The sequence below is a fragment of the Trachymyrmex cornetzi genome, unplaced genomic scaffold (assembly GCF_001594075.2).
Source record: "Trachymyrmex cornetzi isolate Tcor2-1 unplaced genomic scaffold, Tcor1.1 scaffold122, whole genome shotgun sequence".
In the NCBI taxonomy this organism is placed as follows: Eukaryota; Metazoa; Arthropoda; class Insecta; order Hymenoptera; family Formicidae; genus Trachymyrmex; species Trachymyrmex cornetzi.
In genome coordinates, this window is record NW_017295784.1 from 1,793,097 (window position 1) to 1,807,335 (window position 14,239).

The 14,239-nt window shown below is 33.4% G+C and overlaps 2 protein-coding genes across 2 annotated transcripts; both read right to left on the reverse strand.

Moving 5' to 3' along the window:
- Positions 1-2,558: 2,558 nt before the first annotated feature.
- Positions 2,559-5,492, reverse strand: sip3 (septin interacting protein 3). Its single transcript, XM_018519118.1, has 8 exons — positions 5,364-5,492; positions 5,177-5,269; positions 4,957-5,109; positions 4,492-4,782; positions 4,177-4,391; positions 3,826-4,046; positions 3,334-3,733; positions 2,559-3,233 (listed from the first exon to the last, which is right to left on the reverse strand). The coding sequence occupies exons 1-8, from the start codon at positions 5,490-5,492 to the stop codon at positions 2,930-2,932; spliced, it is 1,806 nt and encodes a 601-aa protein (XP_018374620.1). The 3' UTR covers positions 2,559-2,929.
- Positions 5,493-6,694: 1,202 nt separating this feature from the next.
- Positions 6,695-10,847, reverse strand: LOC108768648 (rho GTPase-activating protein 11A). The gene is made up of 6 exons (XM_018519168.1): positions 10,019-10,847; positions 9,781-9,937; positions 9,312-9,489; positions 9,123-9,198; positions 8,208-8,971; positions 6,695-8,001 (listed from the first exon to the last, which is right to left on the reverse strand). The coding sequence occupies exons 1-6, from the start codon at positions 10,712-10,714 to the stop codon at positions 6,702-6,704; spliced, it is 3,171 nt and encodes a 1,056-aa protein (XP_018374670.1). The 5' UTR covers positions 10,715-10,847; the 3' UTR covers positions 6,695-6,701.
- Between the last annotated feature and the right edge of the window lie 3,392 nt (positions 10,848-14,239).

Below are 14,239 nucleotides of genomic sequence, written 5' to 3' on the forward strand. Positions count from 1 at the left end.
CGCCGTCGGCTCGCATCGCCGCACGCACCCTTTTCCCTTGAGCTGTGCACTCTAAAATTGACATAGACACCGAACAGCCACAACACTACATTCCGCCATGATAGATCATAACAACGCGCCACGGGGTTCACCGCGTGACACGCAAGGACGCATAGCGCGAGATTTAAACGGTGCCAACGGACTCTTCGAATAACTCTTAAATCTCTCTCTCTCTCTTCTCTCGTGAATCTTGTAAGTCCGGTTTCTTTTTGTTCTTTTTTTTTTTTTTTTTTTTTAGAAAACATTAAGTCTCGCGACTTTTGTCTTGACTTTTGAATTTCGATGGCCAGAGAAAACTCGACGCGTTTCTCGCAGTGTCTAAATCGTGTACGACGACGACAGCGATGACCTCGAGAATCACGCGGTCGGTAAAGCGACCAAGTGCCGGCGAACGTACGAGTTTCGTTTGCTGACTTCTGCGACTTTGCAATCTTTTCATCGCGATGAATCGAGACTTTTTTTCTTTCAGATGCGTTTCGCACGCGCGCAACGATCGCCTTGCGTGCCGCCGCGATGCGATGATTTCATCTCCGCCCGGATGCATTTTCTCTAGACTCCAGAATCCGACGGGTTCTTCGATTTCTGACGTCACGGTCAAAGATGGCCGGGCGACTTCTCGAAGTAGTCGAAGTGATACGACTCGGAAATTATTAATGTCGAGTAATAATTATAATGCTCCCTGTGTGTTTGCGCGCGCGCATTTATGATATCCGAAGAATTAATATATGCATATTTGTATTTATTTAATATCCATAATAATCGTCCAGAGCGAACCTGACGGATTTTTTCTCTTGAAATATCAAATTAAGATAATTTTCTTTACTGAAAACGAGACGATAATTAGACTTTCACATTGTAGTAGTATTCGATTCGATAACGGCTCGAAAAGTGGACCGATCTCGCTGATGACATCGTTACGTTATCGCGATATCTCTTAAATTTACAACTTGGTAGCTCGGTACACCAGCAATCGTTCGGATATCACATTTTTTCTCTTTTCTCGCTCCTCTGTAGAAGCAGCGATAACTTTGTTGAAAAAAATATAAGATACTGTGCATACGTAATACAGGCGACATCTCGGTAGAAATCGCAGAGATACTGTGTTGCTATATTCGATAGAACAATTAAAAAAACAATTAGGACACGCTCTCTGTATGAAAATTAATTTATAAAACCGCAACGAATTTACGAATGTTATGAATTATGATAAATTATCAGGCGATATTAATGTTTATCGAGGAAGTTACTCCTATATGTTAACGTTGTTGCATACTCCTCTTTACGAAATCGAGTGTGCGCATTTTCGAGATGTTAAAATGAGGTTATAAATAGCTTTCGATTGATCAATAAAACTTGGCGGATGCATTAATGCCAGTCAGTTTTCTTCTATATCATGTGGAATACATCACATTGACATTAGCAAAAATGTCACATCGCGATTGACCAGTGTCCATTGTTAAATAACATATATAAAATATCTCTATTAAAAATTAACAATACATTTTTCTCTTAAGGGGGGGGATAAATTATTTTTTTTTATAATACTTGCTCATTGCTATTAATTATAAAAAAATAAACACGATACACAATTTAAGATTGAATAAAATTGAAATAGCTCGTATAGATTAAACCTCGGATTAAACAGATTATAAATAATCGTATTCTCTCTCTCTCTCTCTCTCTCTCTCTCTCTCTCTCTCTCTCACAAAGAAAAACTTTATGTAGAAATTTCATTTTTTTAAATATTAGGGTTATTTAAAAAAATTTTTAAAGTTTAATTGTTTATATATCACAACTATAGTGTCTCTTTTTTGAATAGTTATCTGGAATCGAAGTCGGTTTTTAATTCAAACAGTTGGTATCCAAAATTGAATAAAAATATCCAATCTGGACTAATAGTATTAATATATATAGTATTAATAATAATGTTGATGTAATAATAGAAGAGAAATATAAAACAATTTACTCACAGATTGAGCTAAAGTTTATGTCCCTGCATTTTTCTCTTATACATATTCTTTCTGCACTTTTAGTTGTCTTAATTCTATAACAATTATCTCTAAACATATACTTTTGTGCATTATCCATAATATTGTTAAAAAAGAAAAAAGAAATATGTCGATAAATAAATTATATACATTGGCTAATTATCAGAAATGATTGTACTGTTCATCATGATAATCAATATTGGTATGTTGTCTTGGTTTTATGAAAGGATGAGACACACAAAAATATAGCGTATTTACATGACAATATAATTATAAATGTACATAAGAAATTTCCATATATTAAAGCTTAGGGATAAAGGTACTCAAATACATGTTTATGCAAAGAACATGAAATTAATTTTAAGGTTTCATGTAGTTTCATAAGAAATACTCTCGTACAATTGTAAAGATTATATAGATAGCAAGAAAATCTGTAATTATTTACAGGTAAACACATTTATAAACCTGAAAATTATAATCAAGTATAATAAGTCAATGGAATTAATTTCTTACATTTTATATGCACTCTGGTATAATAATTTACAAAAAGAAAGACAAAAAATTGTCATTCCTATAAAATCATTCTTTCATGTGATTACGATAGTTGGTAGTATAACAGTTTGCAATTTGAGTCTCAAGCTTTCAGTCTCGGTTATCACTAAATTCTGGATTTAATAATCGCTGGTGATTTCTTTACAAACAGCCTTATCGGTGCTTAAAACATTAACTGCCTTTTAACCTCAACCAATATCGAATATCGTCTTATCTCGTCTCAATCACAAAATCCAAACTTTAGCTTTATACAGTCCTCAATTATTGACCGTTTGCGTTAATTGAGGCCGATAATAAACCAAGTTAAAAACTATTATGTTACATAAGTTATCACACAATTTTATTTTTATTTATTCTGTTGGTGGAGGTGAAAATTTTTGTAACCTACGTTTGCGCAGCATTTCCTGTTCGCTTGAAGATTCAGTTCTAGACAAGTCTACTGTATCATAACATGCTGACGTGTCTTCCTTCGATATACTTGGAGTAGGAGTGTTTTCCTTCGACGTACTCGGAGTAGGAGTGTTTTCTACTTTAACTTGAGAACTATCGCTATTAATTCCATTATTTGTGTTTGCTGTACCGCTTGGACCTGGCATCGTGGATGTATCTGAGGTACTATCGGTATTGCTTGTAGAATTATTATTCACAGGAATGCTGTAATTTTAAGTCATAGATGTTTTATATAATAAATAATAATATATATATATATATACATATATATATAGATATTATTTTTATAGAATATTATACTCACTTAGCGGTAGCAGCTGCCGTTTGATATTGATTCATCATTGCATTGGCAGCGTCTAATAAAAGTTGAATTCTTTGCAGCGTTTGTATCCTGGCTTCAACAGCTTGCCGCAGGTTACCTTCCATCGCTCTAAGCTCTTCTTCGCTCAATTCGATTAAATTCGGTGGCGGTACAGGAATAGGTGGCAATGGTACTATTGTAGGAAATAGTGGTGGGAAAAGTGGAATATTTCCGGTAGGTGGTATTGGATTTTGAGGCGGAGTACTTCCAGCATTATTTTGAGGTTGCTGCTGTTGCTGCTGCGGCTGCTGTTGTTGCGGTTGTTGTTGCTGCTGTTGCTGTTGTGGTGGCATACCTGGAGCTGGTAATCCAGCCCAAAATACTGGGAAATGAAAGGGTGGTCCTGTATTAAATAATAAAAAGAAATAGATTAAATATGGAGATAACATATTTAGTATATAAAACACAAGTACAAGAAATAACACAAAGCCATACCAATAGGATTGACACCAGGTGCTTGTGGAGGTTGCGGAGGCACCTGTGGTCCAGGCTGAGGAGGATTTTGTTGTCTAGGTCTTGTGTTGTTCGGCGTAGGCCTCAAAATGTTCAACCGACACGTCGGACATGTTTGCTGACGTTGAAACCAAGAACGTAAGCATGCAGTATGGAAGATGTGATTACACGGCAATTTTTTACTAGCTGTGACCATTTCCTCTCTGCAAGCATAATGTATCAAGTTACATTACAATTGTTACAAGAACTCACACAATTTTTGTGTATTCACATATACGGTCTTAATAAGTAATTTATTATTGTTCACACAATTTTATTTATTACAATACTTACCGACATATAATGCAAACATTATCAGCAGCAGCTAATTCTTCAGTTGTTGCATCTGGATAAAGAGTATTCATATTCCTAATAGCTCTTCGAGACATTACAATATCGTGAAGTGCTTTCTTGAAGTCTCGCATTGTGTAATACATAGGACGCAATGCAAATAAAGGTAATGTAAATAACTTTATCATTAAGGTCACAAAGGCAAAATAGAGAAAAACCTATAAGGAAACATTGGTTTGTTAGAACCAGTTATAAAATACAAGCACACATATACAGAATTATAAATTAACGTAAAAACAAGATTTTTATAATAATTACCTTCAATATGCCAATAATCAATTCTGTATACAACAGGAATACTGGTTTGTTGTCCCAGGGAGTTTCGCTTTGTAGATCAATAGTATGTAAGACATATTTTACAGTAATATTAAAAAGAACAGTCAGCAAAATTGCATATTCAAACCCAAACACAAGTTGTACAGAGGGACCTTTAGTGGCTGTTGTATCGTAGGCATAATTGATCATCATTATATTGATGACAAACAAAAGATTTAGTAAAGTGGCGACTCTGAGATGGAACAACCATGTTATTACTGGACTTCTTTCCATCTGAAAGATAAAAGATAATTCATTGACTGTATATAATGTGATTACTGTATAGAATATAATTATATAGGTATAATTACAAAAATGTAAATAACATCAATATATAATAAAAATGAATGTATGCTTGATACATCACAGAGATCCTTGTACTTTAACTGTTGATGACACAAGACTCACGTAATCAACACGGTCCTCTGCAAGCCAGTGAAATGATTTTAGGAACAAGAGGAGAGTAAATAACGCTATAAACTTAGGACTGAAGTCATCCCTGAACACTGTAAACGCCAGGCATGTCTCTGTCACGGCATACCAGACTTTTTCCACTAGGTGCTGCAAACAAGGTGATGTTATCAGAAAGATAACGACATAAGGAAACATAGAAGGACGAAACGCTCACCTCAAGCTCGGCAGCGCGTAAGGTACCGAAAAAGATCTTTCGTAGGAAGGCATTGATCATGAATGCAAGAATGAATCCTTGCGTGTAGATCACCTGAGTACAAATACATATGCGGTAGTAGGGCACATATTCGTTACGCGATTTATCGAGAATGGTGAAAAAATGCTTTAAGGAAAGCTCAACTCACGGTCATGCTCGGATTAGATTTGGTTATGTGAACGACGGTCGGATAGAATTGTTTTCTTTGATAATACGCATTGCCAATAACGACGCATGTTAGCGCGGTACTTATCAGCATGATCCCAGCCTCCCTCATTTTCGTGCCGGGCACTTTCTCGCACAGCCCGAACACCTTCCGCGTTTCCTGAGCGAATAAATCGCTGACACTTGCGTATTGCACAGAGAATTTGATCGGATCGCACGTTTCCGACGATCCTTGTACCACTTCGACAACTGTATGTTGCTGTATGTACAACAAACTATATGTGAACAAACGTATACGCGCACACAAACAACGCCACGCTGAGAGTTGGTATTAATGTGGCGCTGATATCGTGACAATATCCATAATCGCGGTAATCTTCGAATCATTTATTCGCGTATATAAATATTTCAGAGGCTGCAATCCAGCCTCTTTTTTTACTGCGTTTTCTTTTTGACGAGAACATTTAACGAGCCAAATATCGCAATTCGTTATTAATTACAAACGTCGCGTTGTCAGTTATGTAAGATGTGAAATGTCAACCATTATGTTGTGACAGCATGCAAAGGACAAGCGGTGCCACGTGATTGGTCACACGAATGATCGTGCCGTGATCGTTGAACCACGTGGATCGTGATGATTTTCGCTTTCGTAGATAAAAACACTGACAGGTGACGTCACAAATATTTAAAAGAAAGCGGGTACTTTCTTTTAACCGTGGTTCTTCTGAAAGAAAATTGTGAGCGAGAAAGAAAATTAACACAAACATTATAACGACATATAATTAGTCTCCTCGTAATAGATATATTTACAAGTCAAATGTTAATTATGATGATTTGTATTACATGTTATTTAACGAGCAACAATATGAATATTGCATGTAAACCTGAATTTGTCATCAAATGACAATGAATGAGGATTATATAATTAAATGAGAGCACAGATATATGCAATGACTAGCCTTAAAGATATTTCAAACAATTCATGTTTTAGACTTAAAAAAAAAATAAATTTTGTACTAAACATATAGAGATACAAGAATGTTTTTAAATCACTTTTTTTTTAAGAAAAAAATGTGATTTTAAACGCTTACGCATAGACTATCAGTTTTGCTTGCGATGTCCTATTTCTATTTGTAGTAACTTTCTTATATATATATTCTGCTTTATAATATAAGTATCAAATATATTAAAAACACCACAAAAAAAAAGATATTGTTTATATATATAAAAACTGTATAAAAATTATAGCTTCTTAAAATAACGTATATATATGTATATGTAAAACTAATTCAACATATAGTACTTATGGTTAGACTTTCTGTTATGTATACATACTGAGAGTTCGTGTTTTCAAGATACTTTTAGGACTTTGACGTTTTGGGGTTCCTAGGTGTGCCGTTGCTTTCAATGGTGTTCTACGTGTGTCAACTGGAGGTCTACGCACTAATTTGGAACTTTTCGGCGTTTTTACTGTTAAAGGTCGCTTAATATGCGGGGTTTTGCTAATATCTGATTTGTAAGGAGACATATTTGGATTTTCTAGCGTTGTACTGACAGGCATCTTCGTCAACGGCAATCCTTTTGTAGCGATGTTTTCTTTCTGAATTCTTGTGTCGTGTGCGACATTGATCCCTTTATCTTTGGTGAAAGTTTGATGTATAATTGGTTCCTTATTCGAACATTTCTGATCTTGCAGTTCAAATTTTTGCACATAATGTTCATTCAATCCATTTCGAAACGATTTTAATGACGCATCTATTATTTGCGTTTTAATGTGTGGTGATGCATTTGGAGATGACACTGCGTGACGATTTTTATTTTTCGAATCCTTATTGGATTTTTTTCGAGAGACTTGTGTCCTGTTGCACGTTTGCTTGAAACATTCTATATTCATTTCTTTAGCTACATTGGGAGAATGTTTATTTACATTGTCGAGACAATGTTTTCTGTTTGATACATTACTTGATTTAAATTCGGATCTCTTCGTTGTGCCCTCGTCAAATAATCTTGCTTTGGCCAGTACCATACCAGCATTTTGCGTTCGAAGTTTAGCGACGGATGCTCTGCCAGTCTGTGGAGCAGGTGTATTTCTTCGGGACACTGATTTAAAATATTTATCCGCATCTTTCCAAGATATTTTGTTCGAGCCTTCGAAAACAGTCTTATCGCTTAGTAAACAATCATTGTTTAAGGCTATATTCTGATGACTATTCGCCTTTTTTAATTCATCGATCTTTTTATCGAAATAAGATGAGTTATCTACAAAATCTTTTCCATGAAAAGATGACGCTCTACGTACAGATGTGATCGTATGATTATTATTCAAATGCAGATCTTTAAATCCGGAAAGATCCAAGTCACTATTATTTGAAATTTTACGTTCGCTTGAACGAGAAATCAATGTGTTAATTTGATTGTGTAAACAGGCTATTTCATCTCTCATATTATTAGAAATATTTTCATTACATTTTTCGGCAGAATGAGAATGCTCCTTCAAGTATTTATTAGAATAAATCGATTGTTTTTCGATGGGACAAACGTTTACTTGTTTTTCGAGTTGCATGTGATGTAAGTTAAATTCTGGAGATATATGCCATGATGCAGTTCTTCTAATACGTTTACTGTAAACATTAAAACAATAAAAACGATAATTTTATATTAGTTTTACAACTATTTTTATATACTACTTGAACATTTTATTCTACACATGATAGAAAATTCTATATTTTTAAAAGGATATTTATGCACTATTTAAAATAAAATTTTTAAATGCATAATAATTGTATATATTATAAAAAACATCGTAGTTTAAATGTAATTCAATTACCTTGCAGCTTTTTCTTGTGAACGTCTTCTCAATGATCCAATTTTTCTTGCGCTAGGCGATCTTATTATTTTATGTTCTCCCGATCTTCTGATCTTTAGTTCTTTACTTAGTCTTTTTGCTAGATAGTCGCTTGTTAGAGTATTTTCGATACTAGCTTCTTCTAATGTTTTTTCATACGCTGTCTGTATGTTATTTAGCGAATGTGTAGTGATATCATCCTTTTCGTTATATATACATCCAAATTCTTGAGAAATACGCGTTTCAATCGCAGAAACTCGATTCTTTATATCTTCATATTCACTCTTACGAATTCTGACATAATCTTCTTCATAGTGATCACTTGATGAAGATATTAGGTCACTACTAGGAAAAAATGTAAATTCTTCTGAATCAGTCTTTTCCTCAGGTGTCAGCAAGCATATATTATCACTTTCATCCGTAGCATCCAATTTTCTTGAACTTGTGCTTACATTAATATGCCATTGCTCACCATTTTTATGACTTTTATTCATAAGCAAGTCCTGCTCGCCACCATCGTCTGATAAATCCACAGTGGCATTAATGAATACATCGTTACATTCTTGACGAAAATCATTATTTGACGGTCCATCATATTTCTTTGATCTCATATTTGATATTCTGTCGTTGTACTCACATTTTATTTTGTGCGTATCAAAAGAGTTGCTTACTGAACTCCAACGTCTTTCATTACACATTTTGTAATTGCCCATATATGAATCTGATAAGTTATCATCAACGTTCTTCTGAAAGTATTTTAAATAAAATTATTACAATTAAAATAAACTGTACACAATACGATTTAATAATTAAGCTCTTTAATCTTTTCAGATCTACTCAATAATATTAATTTAGATGGATTTTTCATTCTATATATATGAAAATAGCTATACTTACTTGTTTATTCTTAGGTACAAATTTGTCTAAACTTAATCTTAATTTTTTTGATTTGTCTAATTTTTCAGTCGTTCTCCTAGAACATATATTATGTTTTGTATCAATATTATTTTAAATTAAATATCAAACGGTATATATATAAAAGAAAAAAAAATAACATAATAACAAAAGAATAAGTAGTTTCATTACTTTTTCTTTATATTCGGAGGATATTCTTTCTCAATTACTTTTCGTTTTTTGGTAAATTTGTTAGGTGCTACATTTAACTGCGTTGGATGTACGAGAGACTGTTGTTGAACAATATTAGGTGTATCATTAGGTGCATCAGCGCCCTTTCCAACCATCTTCTTTAAGCCATTGAACATTCCTGTATAAAACATTACATCCCCATGTTCAATATATGTTATATATACATACACAGATATAAGAAAAACTATAAAATTTTAAATAAGATTTGAATCATATAATGTTATGTACAACACAAAATTACATTTAATAAATCTAACAATGTTAGGTGTTCTATTTAATTAATTTTTTCATTAATATTATAAATCTTACTAACACTTATACATAAATATATTTTGTATTTATATATAAATCAGTAAATATATTTTCAGGTATATTTAGATAAAACTGAGAGTATTTCGATATGACTTACGTGTAAGACTTCCACTACGATGCTTCTTCTTTTTATGCTTTCTATGTAACTCAAATGAATCCAATCCATTGTCCGTACTGCCACTTGTTTCAGTAGAAATATTCTGAGTAACATGAGATGGTAGAACACCAATATCTTCTGCATTTTCAATCAGAATCTGTAACAATATTAATTTAAGTAACAATTATCTATTTGCCTATATGATTTATCAATATATATTCTCCAAAATTTGTATTACCTTGACAATAGTTAAATGCATTTGCAATCTATTTTGTACAGCCGACATGGATGTCTCTTGCAATGGCATGATATTTGGTCCAATGACTTTCGCCAAGTTGTCAATACTCATCTTGTTCTGTTTCTCAAACATGGAAACCTTTTTTAAGAATTCCATGAAGAATGCTAAGGTATTCAAGTGATACGGTGGTAGCAGCGTACACGCTAACAATAATGCCTGTACCCGATGACTCTTCAGCAACGCGCAATGCACGAACAAATCGTGATATGCATACGGGATCAGTGGCTCTGGCAAGTCTCGGAAGAAAGATTTTAGGCAATTGGCAATATCAATCGCGTGATTTTTGTCACCTAAACCACCGCCGTTATTCAATCGGGATATCAATTCTCTCTGTCGCGCCTGAGAGCCAGCCTTTCTGAACAGACCCTCTTGAGCGACATGCTCTTCCAGGAACGTAGAGGCTTGAATGACAAACACGGGTATGTGGACTATGGCGCCTGATGACAGATTAACAATGTCCAAGGCTTGATAAAACAAAGGGGTCTTGAAAACTTTTTTGGAGATATCCTTGCACGCCTCGGGCCTTTCGCTCTTAAGCATGCTCTTCTTGAAGCGATACTTAACTCCGAGACTTCTAAGATCGCTGGCGACAGCGTGATACACCTTCTCCTTGTGCAATACATCGTAGATCAACATCTTCGATATTTCAGTGCGTTATAAACCATACAAGTTCTGTGATGATTGATTCTTGAACGAAGAATTTATTATTAATTACACGCCGTTCAAGTGTCGTTTATTATCGTACTCATAGTCACCCGTTTTCATATTGAATTTGATTGAATTGACATCCCTCCAGTGCCGCCAACGTCACAGTAGTAAACGCTCCGTTACGTAAAGGCGCCATCGCAATGCCATCGAAAGAACGCGATTTCATCTGATTGGTATATTCCATTAGATCCTAAAATTACAGAAATTAGATGAAAGTAATCACTGAGCGCTTGTAAAATTCTTTAATATGATTAGTTTAGGGCGACTTTTACCATGGAGAAATCTAAGAGAGGCTATGCCGGTCTTTCTTCCTGTTACCGTCGAAATCACCCGTACAATAGCACCAATACATCCATTTTCAGTTTGGGAACTACGTGACTACATACATTTTCTGACACTATCGATAAAATCGTATCGTCGAAAGTAAATGTGATTCGTCTCTGTACTAAAGAACAGGACAGAAGCGTGTCGATTATCCATAGGAGGGATAATTTAATGGGTTCTTGAATGAAAAAATTTTAATTTCGCATCTCCTACATATGTAAATAAAAATTGTTGAACTTTAAGGGTTAAAAAAAACTTTTTCTGACTTTTTTCTTATTAAATATTTTTGTAAGTTTTTGGAATCTAAAATGCGACGATTCGTATTATGTATTTATCGCGATTACATTTCAAAAGGAAACGTGAAGAACGGCACGCGCGGTACAGCTACCTGTCTGTACGAACCTCGGGAATGAAATGACTGCGCGGTAGCTACGCGTAAACGTGACGCGCCGTGATTACCAGTTTATAATAACCCGGAAAAAATATTATATATATATATATATAGTGACATATTTTGTACATAATTATATATAATTATATGTAATTATATATGAAATCCGTGCAGTGTACACAACAACAATATATTTTTAATAAAAGATTGACGTCTCTTGCTATTCTTTTATAATATTTAAACTGCTAAATTCTATCATTCACGTTTTATTTTAAGATAAAAAAGTTATTTAATATTTATTATTTTAAATAACTATACTTCTAACTTATTACCTAGTAAACAAAATTACGAAGTTATATTTTATGCAATTTTCATTTCGTTTTTATCAAACATAATTACTAGAGTATAACTCTTTTATTTTAGAATAAGACGTGAATAACAGAATCATTTACGTCTTATTCTAAAATAAAAGAATTATTTAGTATTTATTATTTTAAATAACAACACTTCTAATTTATTTCTCATTTAATATTTTTAATAAGTTTCCCGAATCTATTTTATATTTTTTATTTTAAATAAGTCGTATCAGTTTTTTACCGATTCCTACGATTTTATATTTTAAATAAGTTTCTAAAACTTATTTTTTATTTTAAATAAGTCGTAACAGTTACTTATTTACTGAGCCATGATCGGCATTACGTAAGTTTAAAGAATTTTTGAAACACAGAATAATATGCAGCAACAGTAGTGTCATAAACTAATTTTTTAACCGAAAAATTAAATAATGATTAACAAGATATATAATACTTTTAACCAAAGTTGTATTGAGCGCAAATTGTTCCGCAATATTAACAAAATTTGCATATATCTTTATAAAGGATGTATAGAATATTATCAACCTTTGTTTAAGTATGAATCATTTAAAATATTTTAAAAGGGAAAAAATTGAGACATAATGTATCGTTGAATATCAAAAATACCTCACACACGTGAATAATTATCAACTACGTATATAAAAAGAACACCGCAAATAATATAGGATTAAACTAGTGCCAGAGATTCCACAAAGCAAAGCGCGAAATGTACGACGACACCCTTTTGTCAAAATCATGTAAAATATGAATAAATGAATAAACCGTGAATATTTTTCATTCGCAATAGTGGGGTAGGATATCTAAACGGCGCGAGGCGAACAGCGAGGAGTGGGGGAACGTGCCGCGCGGCGACGATAACAACTACGTCATCACTTCGGCATTCGCCCGGCGACTTCGGAGAGAGAAAGACGCGTTTTACGAGTCGTTCCGTGTGTCGCATTAATTATTGAAAATTAGATCTTTAGGAACGCGAATTACATAAAGTTGCTTTAAACTAAGGCGTGTACTAAGGGTTAATATATTTTATTGTACGGTTTTTGCTCAATTTCTTAGATTTATTACGCGCATACACAGCTCATGAATATTTTAGATATTTCATTTGTTCTCACATGTATGGTATAAAAATGAGATCTTATTGTTAGATATTTCAAATTGTGGCTTTTTATCACTTTGAATAGTATAATTCTGCCATTGTCGCGTTACTCCGCATTCTTATTGATACCGGAAAAGTGTAATAGGTAAATTATATTTAAAAATTACATATCTCTAAATGTATGTGCATGCTATTTAGTACTTATACGTATTATTTTATATAGTCGAAATTCATAATTTAAAATAAATTTTGCATTTATCTTTATTTAAAGGATGTATGATATATTATTAATCTTTATTTAATTTTATAAATCACAAAAAAGAGCAACAAAAATTGAGATATAATGTTGGGATGTCAAAAGCACTTTACGTGAGCAATTATATCAGAAAAATCACGCCAGTAAAAACCTTTTTTTACTTTTTGCCTTTTGTCAGTACATTGTAATTGATACGAAATATTTAAAATTATAAAATTAACGTCAAATATGTTCCTCGGTGTATCACAATATAATTATATCACATTAAACGATTCGCGCCGCTAAAACTAGATACATATAAATTGTTTCATTAATCGAAGAACATAAAAAATGCAAAGAATAGATTATTTTACTTCGTAATATGCGTTAATATTTCGACAATTAGACGGTAGGCGCGCGGCCTCGGGGTGGAGACGGCAAGGGGTGGCACGGACCACGGAGCGGCGCGTCATGTTTACGTGTAGTTACCGCGCAATCATTCTCTTACCAACGTTCGTACGAGCAGGTAATCATGTCGCGTGCGGCTCTTTTTCACATTTATACTTTTTGAAATCTTATCGCGAAGAATATAATACAAAACGTTGTACTTTATGAATAATTAATCATACTAGTAATCGTATTATGTGAATATTCATAAAATACAACAATTCGTAATAGGTATATCTAGCATTATCTGCGATTATTATGTTTCAAAAAGAAATGTGAAGAAGAGCGGCATGCGACACGGCTACTTGTCTGTACGAACGATATCACACGAGTCATAAAAAAGCTACGTTAATATTAATACTCTCATGTAATTCCTGCTTTTACAATTAATATAACTTACGTAATTAATAATTAAATTAATTTTTTGTTTTCGTGCACCTTTCGTTATACGATCCGCATAAAAAACGTAACTATGCAACTATATTTGTCGGTAATAAAAGAAATATTTCTCTTTTCTATTAATCTTTATACCTCATTGACTCTAATCATATCTTACAGACATCGTAATAAGAGATTCAGTCCTTTTATT